The following is a 19,964-nucleotide window of genomic DNA, read 5'->3' as shown; positions in this document are numbered from 1 at the left end:
GCTGAAAAAGTGAAAATTGTTACAAAAAAATAAATAAACTAGAAAGAAGTAATACGTTAGCTATGTTACCTAATACGGTACTGATATATTACATTATTTTTTTCTGTAGGCATTATTACTAATAAATACTAATAAACCAGGAATGACAAGTTCATGTAGTCCTCATGTAGTCCTCAATGTATGACTGCAACTATGAGCAAAAGAGTCATTAAGTGAGATGTCATGTGACTGCTTTGTTTAATGTCTGTAATCCTGGCATGGTGTGATTGTTCAGCAGTCTAATGGATCTTAACAAAATGAATTACTTTGTTAAGAGGACAGTAACAATTACTTATAATGTGTTCAGTCAGCTCTAATTATTCATCCTTTTATCTTAAAAAATAGAGCCTTCTTCTTCTTTTTACAGCCGCACAAGTCAACTTTCAGTTTCAACGTTGATGGAGATGTGTAAAGGTCAAGCGGGAGAGTTGGCAATTGGTCGAGAAATACTTAAATCTGGTAAACTTCATTTTTTTCTTACTTAAGCAATATTACCAGTATAGTATAGCAGTTAATAGCACTGGACTAGAAGACTGACGCTGGGAGTTCTAGTCCCACTTTAGGTATGAAGCCAACTAGGTATCTTTGGTTAGTCAATTTCTTTCAGCCCTACAAAGAAGGCTATAACAAACTGCTTCAGAAAATGTTGCCAATAAAACTTCATGAATTTATCCATGTAGACACCAAATGGATTTAAGGAATACTATATAGGAACTACTTCCTAGAGATGTATGTAGCCTGCAGCAATTTCAGATTTGTTTTGAATTTTTTGTTTAAAATATGTATATACATATAAATCTACCAAATCTATTTGAAACTGCAATTTATTTCAACACATAAAATCAATTCGGCATTTTATTTTGGTGGTGTAATATTTCTACAGCTCTGTTATTTCTTTCCACCTAAATCAAATTTCACTTAGGATTTTGAGATTAACAGTAAGATGGGATGAATATTATAAATACTTAAAACTTTGATTGGAATTAGAGAATCTGGCAGTAAGAAGGGCTGGACATAATTTTTATATCAAGTAAAGAATAAAGAGTTAGCTATTTTAATTCTTCAAAATGCTGTTTGTAAAAATCCCAATGTAATAGTATTTGAGTGGCTCAGATATTTGCAAGGTATATTAAGAAATGAAATAAAGCATAGGGTACATTGCTGTCACTAAAGAGAATTCATAGCAGGAATAGATAAAAATAAAGATGAAAAAAGTAAAAAAGAATAGAGTTTCTCCTAAAGAGAAGAAAAAAGAAAAATATACAAGAAGCATTTTGTACCTCTGCATAACATGGAACTTAGGAAATAGTATGTTGGTAATTGCAAACGTAACAAACTAGTTTGAAATGGAAGATGTAAGAGGCTACAAATATTGTGCAGGAAAAAAAAAACTACAAAAGGAGAGGCCAATAGCCATGAAGTACTCACTCTGACCCTCCTTCCTTCACCAGATTGTTGCTATATAGGAAAACAGGAGAAGAGAGAAACAGAAAAAAGTGGGATAAAAATGTAGCAAATAAATAAGTAATGTACTGATTTTGAATACAGTAAATAAAAAATAACTGATGGAGAAAATAAAATCTTGTGGGAATGGATACTGCTCAAAGAATAATAGAATTAGTAAAGGGGCAGAAGAATTTGGAATAAGAATCAGAAAAGAAAAATAAGTATAAAACAAGTAATATAATTCAGTGGAGATAATTGAGGAACTTTATTTGTATGTCTATGTAACCTTGTGGGAATTTTAAACAATGGTAATACTAAAATTCGGAGTGATTATATCTGGATTTATTGAATTCTTTACTGAATGAATAGCTTTTTAATGTTTTCCTCTCTTTAATATGTGATGAATCATAGCATTAATCCTTACAATGACATTTGTATCTTTGAAATAGTTATGCAATGATTAACTCTATATGCAAGGTTCCATCAGAAGGAATGGCAATATGGATACATTCAAATACATCTGATATATTTTATTTTGAGAAGGAGAATTCTGCTTATTAAACTTTTTTTTAAAAAAAACAGTGAATTCAGAAACTCAGAATTAGTTACAACAACTGGGATTAAAACTGGGTAAAACACCTTTATGTGTAGGAAACTGGCTTATAAGAGATGCCAACCGCCAGTTCAAATAATATAATTCCATTAATTATTTAATCTTTTATTGCAGGGTCCATTGGCATTGGGGGCATTGATTTTGTCTTAAATTGCATCCTTGGGACACAATCTGAACCAAACAACTGGCAAGCATTACTTGGACGTCTTTGTCTTATAGATCGATTGCTGTTAGAATTTCCTGGTGAATTTTATCCCCACATTGTTAGTGGAGATATTTTACAAGCTGATGCTATCATTGACAGGTAATAATTTAGAAAAACTTGCTTTTTAAAAAGTTGGTCTTTAGTATCAAAATGCTAGTTGGTTTAGAAAGCCTTATTTTAAAATCTGTCTTTTTTCTCTTGAAATGCTGATGTTTTTTTAAAAGGTATCTCAGAAAAATAAGTGGAAATTAACAGCCTTGTGTTCATTTTTAGGTATGAAAAGCTGTTATCTCTACTGAGCTTTGCGCTCCAGTCAATTGACAACTCCCATTCGATGGTGGGCAAATTGTCCCGGAGAATATTTTTAAGTGCTGCCAGAATGGTTGCAAGAGTACCCCAAGTATTTGTAAAGCTGTTAGAAATGTTGAGCATGACAAGCTCAATACATCATACAAGAATGCGTCGGCGATTGATGGCTATAGCAGACGAAATGGAAATTGCAGAAGCCATCCAGTTAGGCATGGAGCAGATGCATTCTGGAGAATGCAGGCATGAATTTGCACAGCCTCCAGTTCCTGATAACTCTCCAGAGACGACGGAGAATTGTACTCCAAGTAACACAATTCAGTTAACAGGTAAAAGTGGGAAAGGACTAGATAACAAAAAGCGAACTGCTATGCCGGAGGAGTTTTCTGACATGGTGGCTGGTATTTCATTGGGACTTCCTATTACGGCAGGAACAACGGAACAACCAAAGCCAGCCATTCACACAAAAAGCAGATCCCCTGGTCAATGCTTGAACTCTTCTCTCTCACCCTGTCATTCTCAAACCATATTCCCCATTTTGCCTTCCCCCTCTACCCCATCTGCCCCTGCAGGAACTGATATTCCTAAACTCAGATCTCAGGGATTTGTTCCCTGTAAAATACCTTCAGCTTCTCCTCAAATGCAGCGGAAGCTCTCTCTCCCGATTCAAAGAAACTGTGCTGAACAAAAAGAATTGGAAAAGCTTTCCCCTGTTTTTACCCAGGCCAGGCCTCTGCCATTCAGTCATATACACAGGCCAAAGCCATCTCGACCTAAACCATGTGATATGAATAAACAGGGAGAAACCTCCCAAAAAAGCATGTCGCTCAATTTAAATGACATATCACAGTGTGATAATAGTATTAGTACAGCTATACCAAGTGAAGAGACTGTTTTCACCCCAGTGGAAGAAAAACATAGCCAGCTGGATATAAATGCAGAACTCAGTTCTAGTATGGAAGACTTACTTGAAGCTCCAGCCAATGACGGAACTGTCACATTCAAGTCTGAAGTGGCTGTCTTGTCTCCTGAGCGTGCAGAAAATGATAACACATATAAAGACGATGTGAATCATAATCAGAAATGCAAGGAAAAGATGGAAGCTGAAGAAGAGGAAGCTTTAGCTATTGCCATGGCCATGTCAGCATCTCAGGATGCTCTCCCAATAGTTCCTCAGCTTCAAGTTGAAAATGGTGAAGATATCATAATTATTCAACAGGATGTGAGTATTTGAGGTTTTGCTATTTATTAGTGTGACTACGGTATTGCACAATGCATTTCTGGTGGCATTTTGAAGATAAATTGACTGCCTCTAAATGTAGCACTATTTGTAGTGATAATCACAATCAGTGCAAGGTTTTGTGGAAATCACTATTGAAAGTTCTAAGAAAGACTGCAGTAGAAAATGCAATGTACCTTTTTTAAATAAGTGTATGGATTAAAGATAAATGACATTCATGCATTTATTCATTTGTTTATTCTTTTATTCCCAATCAAGTGCAACAGTCGCTCCTGATGATGTGCAACAATTCTAAGCAATTAAAGCACCCATAGCAATAAAATTATTCATAAATTATTCACAGTAAAAATTCCAAATAAATTAATGTGCTGGACCAACAATAGGTCCAAATACTATTCTTTTATTAAATTGGATTACATTTAAAATTGATCCTTCATGATAAGGTGGACAAAAATATCAAATGCAGACGAATTATTTGGCTGACTGTTGGACCAACCATAATATATATAATTTATATGCCACTCAATTCCCAGCAACTCTGATTGCTCCTCAAAAGAAAACAAAATCTGGAGGAATTTTGGTGTGTTTTTACAGCAAGTAGGACAAGGCAGTTGTATATTGTCCCCTCAGTACTGATCAGCATGCCTCCAACATCTTTCCTTCTCTTCCCTGCCTTCATTTCTCTATCCTAGTGCAGCATATCCCACTCCTTGATCTTCCCAGCATCTTCTCCTCTCAGCTGCAGCTCTTATCTATATCCCTATTTCAATCAGTACGTAGACGAAAATGCTCTACATGTGCATTTTGGTTTGGGTTCACACCAAGCCAAAATCAAACATGTATTTTGTGCACAGAATGTGTTGCACACCTCTACTAGTTAACAACCAAAATTTTATGTATTCTTCGTTAGTTTGATTACTTAAATAGTTCAGTCACTAAATCTGGGATTTATTTTGGGGAATAAGAATGAGAAGCTTATGCCTATTTTGTTCATGTTACAGTGAAGCAGTATTTGATTTCTTGGCTGCTATGATCTCTAGACATTTCCAGGCACCCTACCCCAGTTAATAGAACGCAGGTGTTTATGACTGAATGTGTTCTAGTTTGTGAGAGACATGCATGGTGTGAGTTCTAAATGTAGGATGATCATCTCATTTATCTTAGATACTTACTGTGCTCTATTTTATCGAAATATGACTGTATATGTCAGGAAGGCTCATATTTGAGCCTCTGGGGGACAGAACGTTAGAAGCTGCCCAGGAGTGGGATTCAAAAATCCCAGCAACCGGTTCACTGCCCTGTTGCTGGGTGGGCGTGGCCTACCAGAACTCCTGGGAGGACCATTTTTCGCCTTCCCAAGGGTCCAGAGGCTTTCCTTGGGCCTCTTGGAGGGCTAAAACAGCCTCCCCCAGGCTCAGGAGGCCCTCCGGAAGCCAGAAACAGGCCCACTTCCGACACTTCCGGAAGGCCCATATTTCCCCCTTCCAGAGCCTCTGTGCAGACCCCGCACTTACCTGCATCAAAAATGGGCTGCGTGGAGACTCCTGGGAGGGGAGGGGCAGGGTGGTCAGGGCCAGCCGGTTGGTTCAAATACCGGTTCGGTGAACCAGATGCAAATTTAACATCTGGTTTGCCTGAACCAGTAGAATCTCACCCCGAGGCTGCCAGAGTTTGTTTGTTTATAACGTTATTTATATCCACAAACATGCATCCAACCAATCACAAATCACATCAGTTTCTAAATCACTGTATGATTATCACCATTATAGCCTTATACCAGAGTACCAGAATATGAATAGCAATAGCACTTAGACTTATATACCGCTTTATAGTGCTTTACAGCCCTCTCTAAGCAGTTTACAGAGTCAGCATATTACCCCCAACAATCTGGGTCCTCATTTTATCCACCTCAGAAGGATGGAAGGCTGAGTCAACCTTGAGCCTGGTGGGATTTGAACTGCCAAAATGTAGGCAGCTGGCTGCAGAAGTATCTTGCAGTACTGCACTCTAACCACTGTGCCACAGGGGCTCCTCAGGCAACACTTCACCAGAACTTGCTATGTCTGTTGAACTTTGTCACCTAGACCAAGGGGTCCCAAACTTGAGTCACCTAGGGGTCTGAAACCCCAGGGCCACAGCCTACTACCAGGTTGTGGCCTGTTTGAAACCAGGCCGTGGGATGAATGGACAATCGTGCCTATGTGAAACTCCACTTGTACACATGGCAGGCACTTGTGATCGCACACAAAGCTCCATTTGTATGAGCAAAGGGCACTTGCGCTCACATGCAAAAGCACCCTCCACTTACACTTTTATTCATGTGAGTGCATGTGTGCACCTGCCACTTACATGTTCTCCCCTCCCCCCACTTCAAGCTGGAAAGGTTGGGACTGCTGACCTATATTTTCTGAAAATACCCCCACCCCCCCGGGGTGGAGGGCAGTGAATTGGAAGCCCTTCTTCATGGCAGCCCCCACTCTTTGGATGGAACAATTCCCCCAGATATACATTCAATAGCTATTCTGTAAAGAAACTATTTAGAGCTGTTTTATTTCAGTGTGGTTTTTTTTCCAGTGAATGGTAGTGTCTATTACAATGAATTTACTTGAAGTTTTGTATTGTTTATCATTTATCTTTGAATGCCTGCCATAGTCATTTGGGAATGGGGCAGGCAGGTTATAAACAAATTAAGTATATACCAGTATGCAGAAAGTCTGTAAACCGATCCTAAAAATTGGTTATTTTTTTCTTTAAATTGTTGGGTGGGGCAGGTCTCAATTGGACAACCTGTGAGCTTTAAGAAATTCTTATGCTGTTTGTGTATTCTAAATAGAGGCTTCATGTGTTTGTTTTAAGAAAACATTAATCCTTTTTCCACCTAAATTTCAAAGGATAACATTATCATATCTTTTATTTAATTTGCAGACACCAGAAACCCTGCCTGGGCATACCAAAGCAAAGCACCATTATAGGGAAGACAATGAATGGCTTAAAGGTCAACAGATAGGCCTTGGAGCTTTTTCTTCTTGCTATCAAGCTCAGGATGTTGGCACTGGGACGTTAATGGCAGTGAAACAGGTAAAAGGATGCTCATGAATATTTTGAAAGCGTTTGCTAAAGGAATATTTGGAAAATAACGTTAAGAAGTGCAGAGCAGGCTCAACATATATACTGTGTTTCTCACAAAATAAGGCCGGGCCTTATTTTTTTTTGAGCCCCCAAAAAACGGCTAGGACGTCTTTTCGGGGGTGAATTAATTTCTCCCTCCACCCCGTGCACCAGCACCGTCTCCAACAACAGCGTCTGAGTTGCTCCCGCTTTCCCCCCGTCCCCGTAACAACAGGAAAAAAAAGATTTTGAGGTACCTGGGAGCACCGCATGCTGTGTTTTGGCTTAATCCCGAGCAACTGGGTGGGTGTGAGAAGAGCCAAGTGAGCATCTCTGCTGCTGCTACCCTTGGTGCTCCAGTCTCAGGCTCTGCAAGTTTTCAAAAGTCCCGGTGTGCAGCTCATTCCTGCATTCCAAGTGCCCAGGCCGAGCTGCAGCTGTCCCTCTCTCGCCAGCACTGTCTCCAATAATAGTGGCAGCCGCGGCGGGAACCGTGGAAGTTATGGAGGTGGATCCCCCACCCGAGAAGCAGCTACAACGCTTCCACGGTTCCCGCCGCTGCTGCCGCTGTTATTGGAGACAGCGCTGGCGAGAGAGGGACAGCTGCAGCTCAGCCTGAGCGCTTGGAATGCAGGAACGGGCTGTGCACCAGGACTTTTGCAAACTTGCAGAGCTCGAGGCTGGAGCACCAAGGGTAGCAGCAGCAAAGACGCTCGCTTGGCTCTTCTCACGCCCACCCAGCCGCTTGGGATTAAACCAAAACACAGCGCGCGGCACTCCCAGGTACCTCAAAATCTTTTCCTGTTGGGACAGGGGAGGGGAAGTGGGAGCAACTCAGATGCTGTTGTTGGAGACGGTGCTGGCAAGAGAGGCGCCAGCACCGGTGGGAACCATGGAAGGTACAGAGAACTGAGAAGCAGCTGAAACGCTGCCAGACATCCACGCCAATGCTGCCTGCCTGCTGACCCGGGTAAGGGAGCCTTCCGTGCTCCACCATGGTGTTAGGAGCGGCTGATGGTGAGGTGTAGCTGCCCGCAGGGCGCTCCTAATGGCAAGTTCCCCCCTGCCTTCCCCCCCCCCAATTTCACATGTTTTAAACTAGGCCTATCAAATTTGGGGGGAGGGGCTTAATTTCATTTTATGCCTAGAAAACATGCTGGGTCTTCCTATTGGGGGTGTGTGTATTGTTGGAGAAACACGGTAGAAGTATTTTATCATTAAACGATCATTTTTTTCCTTCTGTGGATTTATGAAATTCCTTTTTAAAAATAATCATTCTAATGAAAAAAGATTGCATTGTATAGTTTCTCATTGGTCTTTTAAGATCATGGATAGTATTTGTTCTTTTTAGTACTGTTCAGGTGTTTGAATATTAAAAATTAGGCTGGAAACTATTAGCTGAAAGACTAGATTTTGAGATGAACTGAAAAAAAGCCAACTTGTTTCTCTGCTGTTTTACAAATTGTTTGGATTTGGTTTTTACTTCACTAATACGGCCATCTCATGTGAAGCATTCTGCCAGAATTCAGGCAGTCCTTGCTTAATGACCAATTGTTTAATGGCTGTTTGAAGTTATGACTATCGCAACAAAAAAGTTATGGCCCAGTCTCAAAATTAAGACTGCTGCTACACCCCCCACCCCCGCAATCATACAAATTGTTGCATTGCAACTGCCATGCATTTATGAATGATTGCAATGTCTCATTGTTATATGAGCATAATTTGTGGTCCTTTTTGCCATTTTCCAAAGGAAAAACAGTCATAAAATCAAGTCAGGTCATATGTTGATCTACTTAACAACAAGCAAAATGACATACAGCCAAAATTCCAGGCTCAATTTTGGTCATAAGTCAAGGGCTACATGTATTGTTTTATCATAGTGCTACAAGAATTATTTTGATTTATTTTTCCCTTCCCTTCCCTTGCAGATCCCACAAATATTTCTCCGTTGTTCTTGATGTCCCTCTAACAATCAAAGCCTATACCAGTATATTGTTCTCCTATTTGTTGCAAATTGGGGAGGACCATTAGTAGGGTGTAGAATTGATTGATATTGCCATCTTTTTGATCTGTTGGAAGCACTTGTTGAATTTTTATGACTTTATAATGGGATGCATAACATTGTTTCAGTATCATAATATACAATTTTTTCACTGCATTCACCAAGAAGTGGTTTAACTATGTAAAGAGTTACTTGGAGTTCCTCTGGGGAAAGAAGTATATACAATTTATTTGAATATTGTCCCAATAAAATATTAATAACAGCAGCAAAAATAGCAGGTATTCGGATTTGTTTTATATATACTGTACAGCTATACAACTTTTTTTAGTCCAAAGGTTGCACTCATTCTTTCAGTGACATTCAAAAAGTGATGTGTGAGACTAGGATAAAATTAAATATAATTTTAAAAAATTCCTTCAAATGATTGCTCTTTATACACACATATACAAGTTATATGCGCATATTCCCTTTTCTTTCACAGTAAAATTACAATCTGGCAACAATTCTGGAAGCCTCTAGGAACCTCATGTAATCCCCAAGTGCACATTCTGCACTTTGACCTAGTGATATCACACGGGATATCATACTTTGAATCTTTTCCTTCAGATAGTTCAGCATGGAACCTTATCTACTTACAACAGTGACAGTTGCTATTTTTCTTGCTAATGGAATTGTTGAATCAAAAGCTGTCATGTTTTATGAAACAGGTAACATATGTCAGGAATACATCATCTGAGCAGGAAGAAGTGGTGGAAGCCCTAAGAGAAGAGATAAGAATGATGGGCCATTTGAATCACCCCAATATCATTCGAATGTTGGGTGCTACATGTGAGAAAAGCAACTACAACCTATTTATAGAATGGATGGCAGGTATGTATGCCAAAATGTATCTCTTAATAAGTGTCTCCCACTCTGTGGCACTAGAATTAAGTTTAGGGTTTTCTCATTGAATTCTGGGTCTGTGTCAGCCACACCAGGTAGGCTAGTCCAAGAATCAACTTCTCAGGAAGGATAAAACTACTTTTATTGGGCTTGGCTACAATAACAGAATCTTGCAAATCTAATTGTGCTGTATCTCCTGTTCTTATAAACGTGGGGTGGGTGTGTGCCTAGCCTCTTCCACATACTTTCTGCTTGCTATGGATTTAATATCTTAAGAGCCATGGTGGCTCTTAATATATTAATACCATAATATCTAATATCCTAAGAGCTGCGGTGGCTCAGTGGTTAGAATGCCGTACTGCAGGCTACTTCTGCTGACTGCCGGCTGACTGCAGTTTGGCATCTCGAATATCATCAGGCTGAAGGTTGACTCAGCTTGCCATTCTTCCGAGGTCAGTAAAAATGAGGACCCAGATTGTTGGGGGCAATAGGCTGACTCTATAAACCACTTAGAGAGGGCTGTAAAGAAGTGAAAGTGGTATATAAGTCTGCTATTGTTATCTTAAAGTTTTAAATAATTTTGGATTGGGATTTCTCAAAAAGTCATCTCATCCCATATGTAGGAGGGCAGCATTGTTTTGGACAATAGTTGCTTTCATCATTTTTTATTTATATTTCACATTTCCAGGTCTCTCAATTTCAATGATTCTGGGCAGTTGAACATACAAGTAAAAATTAAAAAATAAAACCCCCAAACTAGTGCCAGACCGAAACTTTATTTTGTTCATTGACCAATTAAAATATGTTCAATAAAACAAACAAGCAAAATTAACCCCTTGCATCAAAATTTATACATGTTTCAGACACCCAACTCCCCTATTACGCTTAGTCAAGACCTGGGCAAAGAGCCTATTTCTATTTTATTCAACTTTTGTAGCCGCCCATGTCAATCCAATTGAGTAATGCTCATTTGAAGGCCTATAAGGTGGACAATCATTCTAAGGGAATGCTGTTTAGGAAAGCCGATGCTGCAAGAGAGAAGGCCCACTTCCTGTGACATTCTTGATTGAAGAGGCCAGGAGCAAGCTGACTCTGTTCAATCTTACAGAATGGACAGAATTGGACTGTTTGGCACTTAAATCTTGATGAGAATTCCTTAAATTAATATTTTGCAACAGGAATCTATTTTGCTTTCTTGCTTATGTTATGTGTTATTAAATATAACTTAAATGAAAAATTATTTTTGTTCTTATTTCTTTTAGGCTGGGTAAAACTTTTAGATGATTACTTTCTGCAATTGTTTGCCTCCCCCTCAGGCTTTTAGTTATAATGCTCTTAATTGGGCATTTCTCAGCCTCAGTGGAATGACTTTCAGGGTGGAGGGACTGGCAAGCAGAGGAGAGGGAAGTAAATAAGTTACCGTAAACATATATGTTGATTCATCATTAAATAATGTATGTGACCAGCAATGTGATGAGTGTGGAGTGTTGCAATGTGGAACAGTAAACATACAAAATACATCTATTTATCAATGAAGAAGAATATTTGGAATAGAAATAGCCATCTTTAAAACCTTCAGGCTGAACAGTGGGCAAAATAGTGCAGCTTAGGGCTATGCCGAGACTATCCCACAAACACTGAGCACTATTATTAAAACAAGCATGTTTTCAGGATATTTTGATATAGAAATGTCAAAGGTTTTGTCACATTATCTCTGTGTGCATATACATATATAGATACTTTTCATTATTCGTGGTACTGGGAAAATTTGTCTATGACAGAGACACTCAAACAGGGTATGGTAAAACTTTCATAACAGTTGTATTGAGAGTTCTTGAAGATTCTGCCTCTATATTTCAAGGAAAGGTGTTTTGTGAAGATTATATAACGCTAAATTTTATTGTCCCATTCTTAGTAAGTAAATTATTAATACAATATGAAATATGTTATAAAACAATCACATATAAATATAAGGAAGCCAAAGAAAATTCATTGAAAGCCCTTAGAATTCATTTCCTGCCCTGTAGATCAAATTTTGCATCTGATTCAAATTGTTGTTTTCAAATAGTCAACCTAAATTGATAAAATATACTCCTGTTTTTCAGGAGGATCTGTTGCTCATTTGTTAGGTAAATATGGAGCCTTTAAAGAGCCTGTAGTTGCCAACTACACAGAACAGTTGCTTCGTGGCCTGGCTTACCTTCATGAAAATCAGATCATTCACAGAGATGTCAAAGGTAAGATCAATGTTACTATAACTGGACATATACGCATTGCCAATCAATGAGCCATCTAATGGAAATAATTATTTTTGGTTCATTCATCACTAGTTTCATTCTTTAAATTGTTGGTATATACCTGGATAATGATAGACAGACAGATAAATAGGTAGTAGGTAGGTAGGTAGGTAGAGCTCTGACTTGCCATCCACAGAGAACTTGCTTAGAAATGAAAGAAAGAGTCACTTTATATTTTTTTAATATTTCAAGAGCTATTGGATACCTACTTTAGTTTTTTTAGTTTTAATATTCTGTTTGTGTTCTGAAAACAAAATATATGTTGCTTTCTTACTATTTCTTTTAACTTAGAAATCATAATAAAATTTGGGAACATCTCTAATAGACCTATGCAACAGCAGTAAAAAAAAGCCTTTAGTCTATAACTATTCAAGTACCCAGATTGTTATTCTGTCCTTTGATTCTAATTTATTGTGCAGTCTGTTATTATTATGCTAACTTTTATATATATAATTCAACAATGTAGACTGCAGCATATATTTACAATTACCCCTGAATTTATTTTATTGAATTAAGAAAAATAGTTCATTTTTTTCATTTTCTACCACAAGTGTATTTGCATTTCTTTCATCACTTAATTGCATTTCTAATAATGCCAACAGGTGCCAACTTGTTAATTGATAGCACAGGTCATAGGCTAAGAATTGCTGATTTTGGAGCTGCAGCTAGATTGGCATCAAAGGGAACTGGTGCTGGAGAATTTCAAGGACAGTTATTGGGGACTATTGCATTTATGGCACCAGAGGTAAGATTTCATCTTGGGAAAAGGGATATTAACAACTTTTAACTTAACCTTTCTTTAATTCCATGAAACACTAATTTGGGAGGGTCCATGAATATGAGAAGAGCCTTATTTAATCAAGTCAAAATCCAATTCTATGTAGGCCAACTAGCCACCTATTTCAAAGAAACACACAAGAACTGATTGAAATAGTTTTTGCCCTCTCAATATTCAGAGTTTGATTGACTTTGAATAATTTAACATTTATCTATCACCTATGGCAGAGGTGGGGAACATGGCTGGCTCAGGAATTCTGGGACTTGAAGTCCACAAGTCATAAACAGGCCATCATTTTTCATCCTTGACCTAAGAATCAGGATATAATCTAAAGACATATACTTAATTTGTAGGGCAATGACAGCCACAATCATATCCCGATACCCTTGCTCTGTTTTTTCTTAACTTGAAATAGTTAATGAACTTGTCGCCATAGTAATATGAAATGATGACCCAAATCAGGAAATTGCATCTATATTTTCAATCATTTATCTGATACCTTCTCTCCTGTATGTAGATACAAGGTTCTTTCATTATTAGTTTGACAAGCATCTTCCCCATTGCAATATTAGTGGACCAGCCTGATTTGTGACTATCCTTTAAGAACAAGTTACAAGTGAGCAATGTTGCTCATGTTTTAAGAAACATTGTTTTGGAAATAAATAGCAAAATACCTTGACTTGTCTGCTCTAATAGCACTGGCATTTTCTTTCTTTGCTGTCAAACAGAGTTTATGTTAGACAGCTGCTCTTAAACAAAGAATTGCTAAAAATACATAAATGATTGATGCACTTTAGGAACCACAAATAGTTCTCCATTTCCACATTCTCTTCAAAGCAAGTTAATGGGGCTACTGGTCTCACATGAACAAGTATTTAATTTTCATGGGAATTCTAAAATATAGCAAAAGCTGAAGAAAATCTATAAAATTGACATTTATGCTCTGATTTGGAATTTGCAAGTGTTAATTGTAAGAGTAATATTTTCAGGAACAGTGTTTTATGAATACTGAAATAAAGCAATCTGTCGTGACATTTTATGATGGCATCCTACTATTTTAGGCTCATCTCATGATAAAGCATTCTATACTTTTTTTAAAAAAGGTGTTCAATTGATGAATCAAAGTTACTCATTTATTTTTCCCCTCTTAGGTGTTGAGAGGCCAACAGTATGGCAGGAGCTGTGATGTGTGGAGTGTTGGCTGTGCTATTATAGAAATGGCTTGCGCTAAGCCCCCCTGGAACGCAGAGAAACATTCCAATCATCTTGCTTTGATATTTAAGGTAAAATGATCCATAAGAGAAAACGTGTAAAGCCTATAGTTGAGGAAATGCACTAAGAACTTCTTCCATTCAAAGGCCACTGACATGCCCAGGAGTGCAGTGTAAATTTGTCATTAGAACTTGAGAGGAAAGGATTTTTCAGCAGATAGCTGGATTAGGCTAAATGATATTTGTGCACATAAACAGGAAGTGAAGAACATGATATATCCTTTTCAAAGGATGATTAGGGATCTCTTATATTTTGAAAGCATTCTTTCAGTTTGAGGGGAAAAAATGTAATAGCCACATTATATGCAGGGTATTCCAATTTATTATTTTATTTCCAAAGGGGTATGAATAAATTCCAGTAGTTTAAAAAATAGCAGTTAAAAAGAAAAAGAAAAGAAAAACAGAAGAAATATGTTTTCCTTCCTTCCTGCCTACTGTGTCTCAGGGATTAATTACTGAACAGTTTGAAAATCTGTTGCAAAGTATACAGATATTCTCCACCATAGACACATGTATTTATAGTGTCAATATATAGTCAATTCTCATGATTTTCGGTAGTTCTGTTCTACAAGTTGCCACAGACTTTGAAGTTGTTGATACTGAAACCCCACCTGGGAATGTGTGTGTAAACAACTCAATTTTTTTCTGTTTTGCATATCCATAAATGATTGCAAAAGACCCAAACGCTTGATTTTGTTGTTACAAATAAATTTTAGAAAGTAGGCAAATTCATAAATATGGAATCTACAAATAACGAGAATCAACTGTGCTAATCTGTTGTTTTGGGCTTTTTGTGTAATAATTATTTTCTGTTTAATTGTAGATTGCTAGTGCAACTACAGCTCCAACAATCCCACTGCATTTGACTCCAGGCTTAAGGGATGTGGCACTTCGATGTTTGGAGCTCCAACCTCAGGACAGACCCCCAGCAAGGGAGTTGTTAAAACACCCAGTCTTTCGCACTATGTGGTAGTTGTAGAAACCTGGGGGTACACTGAACTTGATGCTACTGAAACTATAAAGTGCTGGTCTTCCTGTGCAGGTTAGCATGGCAATGTGTATTAATTGCTCTGCCAGCCTTAATTATATGTTTTGAGGACTTGAGGACAGTAGAGGACCTATATGTATGTGACTGACAAATCAAGATCTTGACATAAGTTCAATATGTAACATTTCACAAATTGTGCAGAAATATGTAAACTGTGCCTTTCTCAAAGATGTTTCTGTTCATGAACAGAGAAGCAATTCTTCTTTTAGATCTGCATGATTATTTAGTGGAAAACGTGATTTTTTTTAAAAAAAAACCTATTTCTTCAGAGATATTAGCAGTTGAGTGGCTAAAGAGCCATTTAAAAATGCATCACTATTTTTTTTTTCAGTACATGCAAATTTCAACAATCCATTTTCAAGAAAGTTCATGTCTACATTATGGTGAAGCTTGTTCTTTATGTGGAAAAGGAAAATTTGGATAGTTTTAAAATCACCTTTGCCTGCTTTAGAGTCACTAAGTATGGCAGATGTCATTCATTTACTTACTATTAGTCCTGTAACTGTCCTTTGGAAGTTACCACTGTGTAGTTTCATTTTATATTTTCTTCACATTCAGGGAAAAATGTTTTTAAAAGAAACCCAAATAGCTAGAATTAAGTTCAAGCTAAATATTGCTGGACAGCTTACTGTAAAAGAATATGGTTAAAATTGGTTTGAAACCTGCAATAAAATGCTGCCCTTGAGTCAGTGTTTTTAACAAGATGTGTTATTGGGGTAGGAGTGCACAAGTTTTTTTGAATAACAGAACTTCATAGCCAAGGACCAAGTGAATGTTCTGTTTTGAAGCCCTTTTTAATATCACAGCTCATGGTAAAATTGTGGTAGAAAGGAGTATTGTGTCATACTGCCTTCTGATACCCAACTTCTATTCTATTTAAAGCTGAAGCTTTAAATTCAGCCTTACTCTTAGCATTGCATTATGTTTGCTGTTTTTCCTGCTGTTTTCCTTATGCCATTTGTCATCTTTTTACTGGGGCTGTGTTCTGATTTGGCGTGAACCCATTCAGATAAGGAGAAATACATCATGGGCACTTACTTGTAAAGAGCCAAACCTGAAACCCCCAAGAGCAGTTTCTACAAACTGTGACTTTATCCTCAGAATAATAGCCTTTCCCGAAAATAGAATCCTATTTTGATTAAAACAAAAAACAGGACAAGACACTCTTGCTTATTTAGGTGTCTTCTCTTAATAACAAATGGAGAGGTTCCAAAAATGGGAATGAGTCAGTGGGCATGACATCATAGCAATACAGGACAGACGAGACAACTTGTCTCATAACAAGCTGACCTTGTGGCCTTGAAGCATGATCCTTGCACAGCCCCATCATTTACAGTTTGGATTATGGCAGGGTGGAAATATGAAAAATAAATACATAATAGTTGATAATTAAGTTATTGGGAACTATTTTTTAAAATGGAAAAGAGCCATTGAAAAACTTACTCAATGAAATTAAACAGCCTTGAAGAAATATTTTTGCATGAAGGATGCAGAACATCTTTTTAACAAATGTGTCATTGATTATTTCAATGGCAGGTTTTTAAATTCTGATGAATGGAATATTGAAGGAAAATGGCAGCTCTTCTTTTACTTTCTGACAATTTTTTTGAAGTAAAGTTTTGACTGTGTTTAATCAACTTTTGTTAAAATAACTGTTCCAATTTTAACTCTTCAGAAGCCAGTTGAAATATTGATCAGAAATTATGATCAAATTATGCTCAAAGGCTCAGGACAAACTTGATAAGCTATAATACTGTACAATTTAGGCAATGTACAATTTTTAAAAATTGGAAACAAAGTTAATAGAGGTTTACACAATGACCATGCTAAAGTTAATCAAGAGCAATGTCATTAATGGTGGATGTGTATTTCTTCTTGAAATGTTACATTCCTTTGCTTTTTTTATTATTGGGAGACTTTGAAGAGTTAAAAAAATCTAAATGTGAAGTTTTGTAGCTTTGTTTGTATTTGACTTGTTTCTTGACAGTTTAGAATTTGTCTTTATTCCAATCATATTTGTTTTTAAGTCTCTTCTGTGCAAGCTTTAAAGGATGCATTCTTGCCAACTCATGTACTGGAAGATCGCTTGTCAGATAAATACCACTTTGGACTTAAATGTCAATTATATAAACTGACAAACCTCAGCTAATCAGTATTATCCTTGTAGATCACCATGTCTTTCACATATCAAACTTGGACCACCTCTGGGTGTCTAAAAGCATTCTTCGAGTTTGTTTGCATTTTCTTCCGCTTGCTGGTAATTGTGTTTTTAAATGCAGATGTGATGTAATCTTATTTTCTTTGGATCAAAGCTGGACTGAAAATTGTATTATGTAATTATTTTTGTGCTCTTAATGTTATTTGGTACCTAAGTTGTAAATAATGTCTACTGCTGTTTATTCCAGTTTCTACTACCTCAGGTATCCTATAGATTTTCTTCTACCAAAGTTCACTTTCACATTGAAATTATATTTGCTATGTGACTGATTCCTAAGAGTTCCAGGGCTTAAGGGCACCTTATTGTGCAAGTAAATTTTAAAGATCTCTGGGTTAAGAAAATTTGGCTTCATTATATTCTTTGTTATTTTAAATATATCAAGATATTTTAATTAAAAGTTTTTACCCCTTTGAACAATTTTATAGTATAATTTGTACCTATTTTGGTGGTTTTGTCTTTATAGTAAATAAAAGATTTTGGACAAAACTTGTCCTTTTTTGATGGCAATTACCTTGACTTTATTACTTCCTAGAATTACTGTATTATATGTATTTTGCTTTAAGCAAACAAGATCCTGTCACTTGTTCTGTGGTCTGAAAAGTGCCTGCAAGTAAGGATGTCATTGTTTGTTTCTTGGTCTTAGAAACACTTTGTATTTGGAACAATTGCTATAACAAAAATCTAAACTGCTTTATCTACATATTCCTGTAGGGTAAGGATTCTTAAAGTTTCAAACCCATCAATGAATGTGATGCCCCATGAATTAAAAACTACTGATTTTGTTGGGGTTGCAGTGATAGAAGCTTGCAGCTTTATAAAATTGAATTTTTAATTGGAACTGGGAACTTGCTTTAGTTTTTCATAATTCTTGGAATTTAGATTTTATTTTTTAAGACTACCATGCTCATTCTTGTTTCATATTTATTTTGGATTGAAATTTGCTCTTTATAAAAGTAACTGCAGAAATTTCAGACTTTCCTACTGGCTCATCCTGGCAGCGTGGAAGCAAATTCTAAGATCAATTCAGCTTTGAGTGTACATCTGATGGACCTGTGAGATCTCACTTTATGGCTGTAGCTTCTGGACAAATTAGCTGTCCTATAAGATTATATTCAACCTTTCCTTCCCTCTTCTACCTATATGAGTCCCAAAGCCCATACCTCCTATGTCTATAGCAGAATCTCTAAGCATTGAGGTGAGGGAAAATCATAAGGACATCTCTTTCATAAAGAATGAAAAAGCTACTTTGCAGCATTTGCTGTTTCTCACATAGATGGCAGAAGATTGATTAAGAGGTCTTGGCAGCAACATTCTGTCAGAATGCACACCGTGCCAAGTAGCATTTTACACATTTCTGATCTTTGTTGTAGGGTCAACCTATGGAATAGCATCCTTCAGAGTCAGATAACACATAATCAGAGTTGGAAGGTACTTATAGGTCATCTAGTCCAACCCCCCACCCAAGCGGGAGTCCTATGTGGCTCCCATCCCAATGATATTCAGAAAGTCATTGGAAACCTGGCTATTATTCTCCAAGGGCTTGAAGTAGAGTGATTCTTGAGTCTTTATGCAAAATGTTCTTAAATCTTCTGCATGTATGATTTGTATCTGTTTTTATAGTTTGGTGATCTGTAACTGTAAACTTACCAGAGTTGTTTAAGAGTTCTGTGGCCTTTAATTTGAAACCAGGTAGCCCTTGACTTAAAACCACATTTTGGACTCAAAGATGACTGGAGCTGATTTTACAGCCATTTTTATGGTACTTATAAAATGAATCACTGTGGTTGTTAAGCAAATCACATGGTCATTAAGCAAATCCAGTTTCCCAAAATTTTTTTGTCAAAAACCAATTTTAAAAATGTTGCAAATTGTGGTCATGTGACTGTGATGCTGTCCCTATACAAAAAGATGATCTCGGTGCCAAGTGCCCAAATTGTGATCACGTGACCATGAGGGTGATGTGAGTGAGTGTGAGTACAAGTCATAAAACACTTTTTCTGAGACTGCCATAGTAGCTATGAATCATCATTGAACAAACAGTTGTAAGTCAAGGACTACATGCATTTAAATAAAGCTCTTGAAGACAAATTGGAGGGCTGGGCAGGATGCTTACTCTCTTTGGCCACCTAGTGGGATGATAAGACTGCCAAGATTATCAGCTTCAGCTGAATGGAGGGTGACCAAGGGTCCAGGAGAGCACAGCAGTATTGAGGAATGTCTCCTTGGCTTCTTGAAGGAGTGTGCAAGAGGTGAAGCACTGCTGTTGTGATTCTTCAGCAAAAGGAGCCCCTTCATAACCCTAACCTTTCTTTTAAGAAAGAAACCCTAACCTTTCTTTGCCCGAAGGCTGCTTGAATCCTACTGATGACAGGCAACCTCTTCGTGCACACATAGTACCTACCAAGTGAGACATTCTTTATATACAACACAGTCCAAAGGATCAGGTGAAGTCAACAAATGCAGAAGGCAGAATCTGCTATGCAGCAACCAACTAAGTGCTCTACTCAAAGG

At 37.4% G+C, this 19,964-nt stretch overlaps 1 protein-coding gene across 1 annotated transcript in view; it reads left to right on the top strand.

The window, feature by feature from the left end:
• Window positions 1-17,960, top strand: part of MAP3K1 (mitogen-activated protein kinase kinase kinase 1) — a 63,981-nt gene extending 46,021 nt beyond the window's left edge. The window contains exons 12-20 of the mRNA XM_026716783.2: window positions 407-498; window positions 2,213-2,402; window positions 2,577-3,831; window positions 6,775-6,927; window positions 9,667-9,829; window positions 11,947-12,078; window positions 12,741-12,883; window positions 14,068-14,199; window positions 15,011-17,960. Of these exons, the coding sequence (XP_026572568.1) occupies window positions 407-498; window positions 2,213-2,402; window positions 2,577-3,831; window positions 6,775-6,927; window positions 9,667-9,829; window positions 11,947-12,078; window positions 12,741-12,883; window positions 14,068-14,199; window positions 15,011-15,160 (2,410 nt within the window). The 3' untranslated portion in view covers window positions 15,161-17,960. The remainder of the gene's footprint in view (window positions 1-406; window positions 499-2,212; window positions 2,403-2,576; window positions 3,832-6,774; window positions 6,928-9,666; window positions 9,830-11,946; window positions 12,079-12,740; window positions 12,884-14,067; window positions 14,200-15,010) is intronic.
• The last annotated feature ends 2,004 nt before the right edge of the window (window positions 17,961-19,964 follow it).

The sequence above is a fragment of the Pseudonaja textilis genome, chromosome 2 (genome assembly GCF_049901715.1).
Source record: "Pseudonaja textilis isolate UNSWEBS1 chromosome 2, rPseTex1.2, whole genome shotgun sequence".
NCBI lineage: Eukaryota > Metazoa > Chordata > Lepidosauria > Squamata > Elapidae > Pseudonaja > Pseudonaja textilis.
This window is presented reverse-complemented; position numbering and strand designations above follow the sequence as displayed.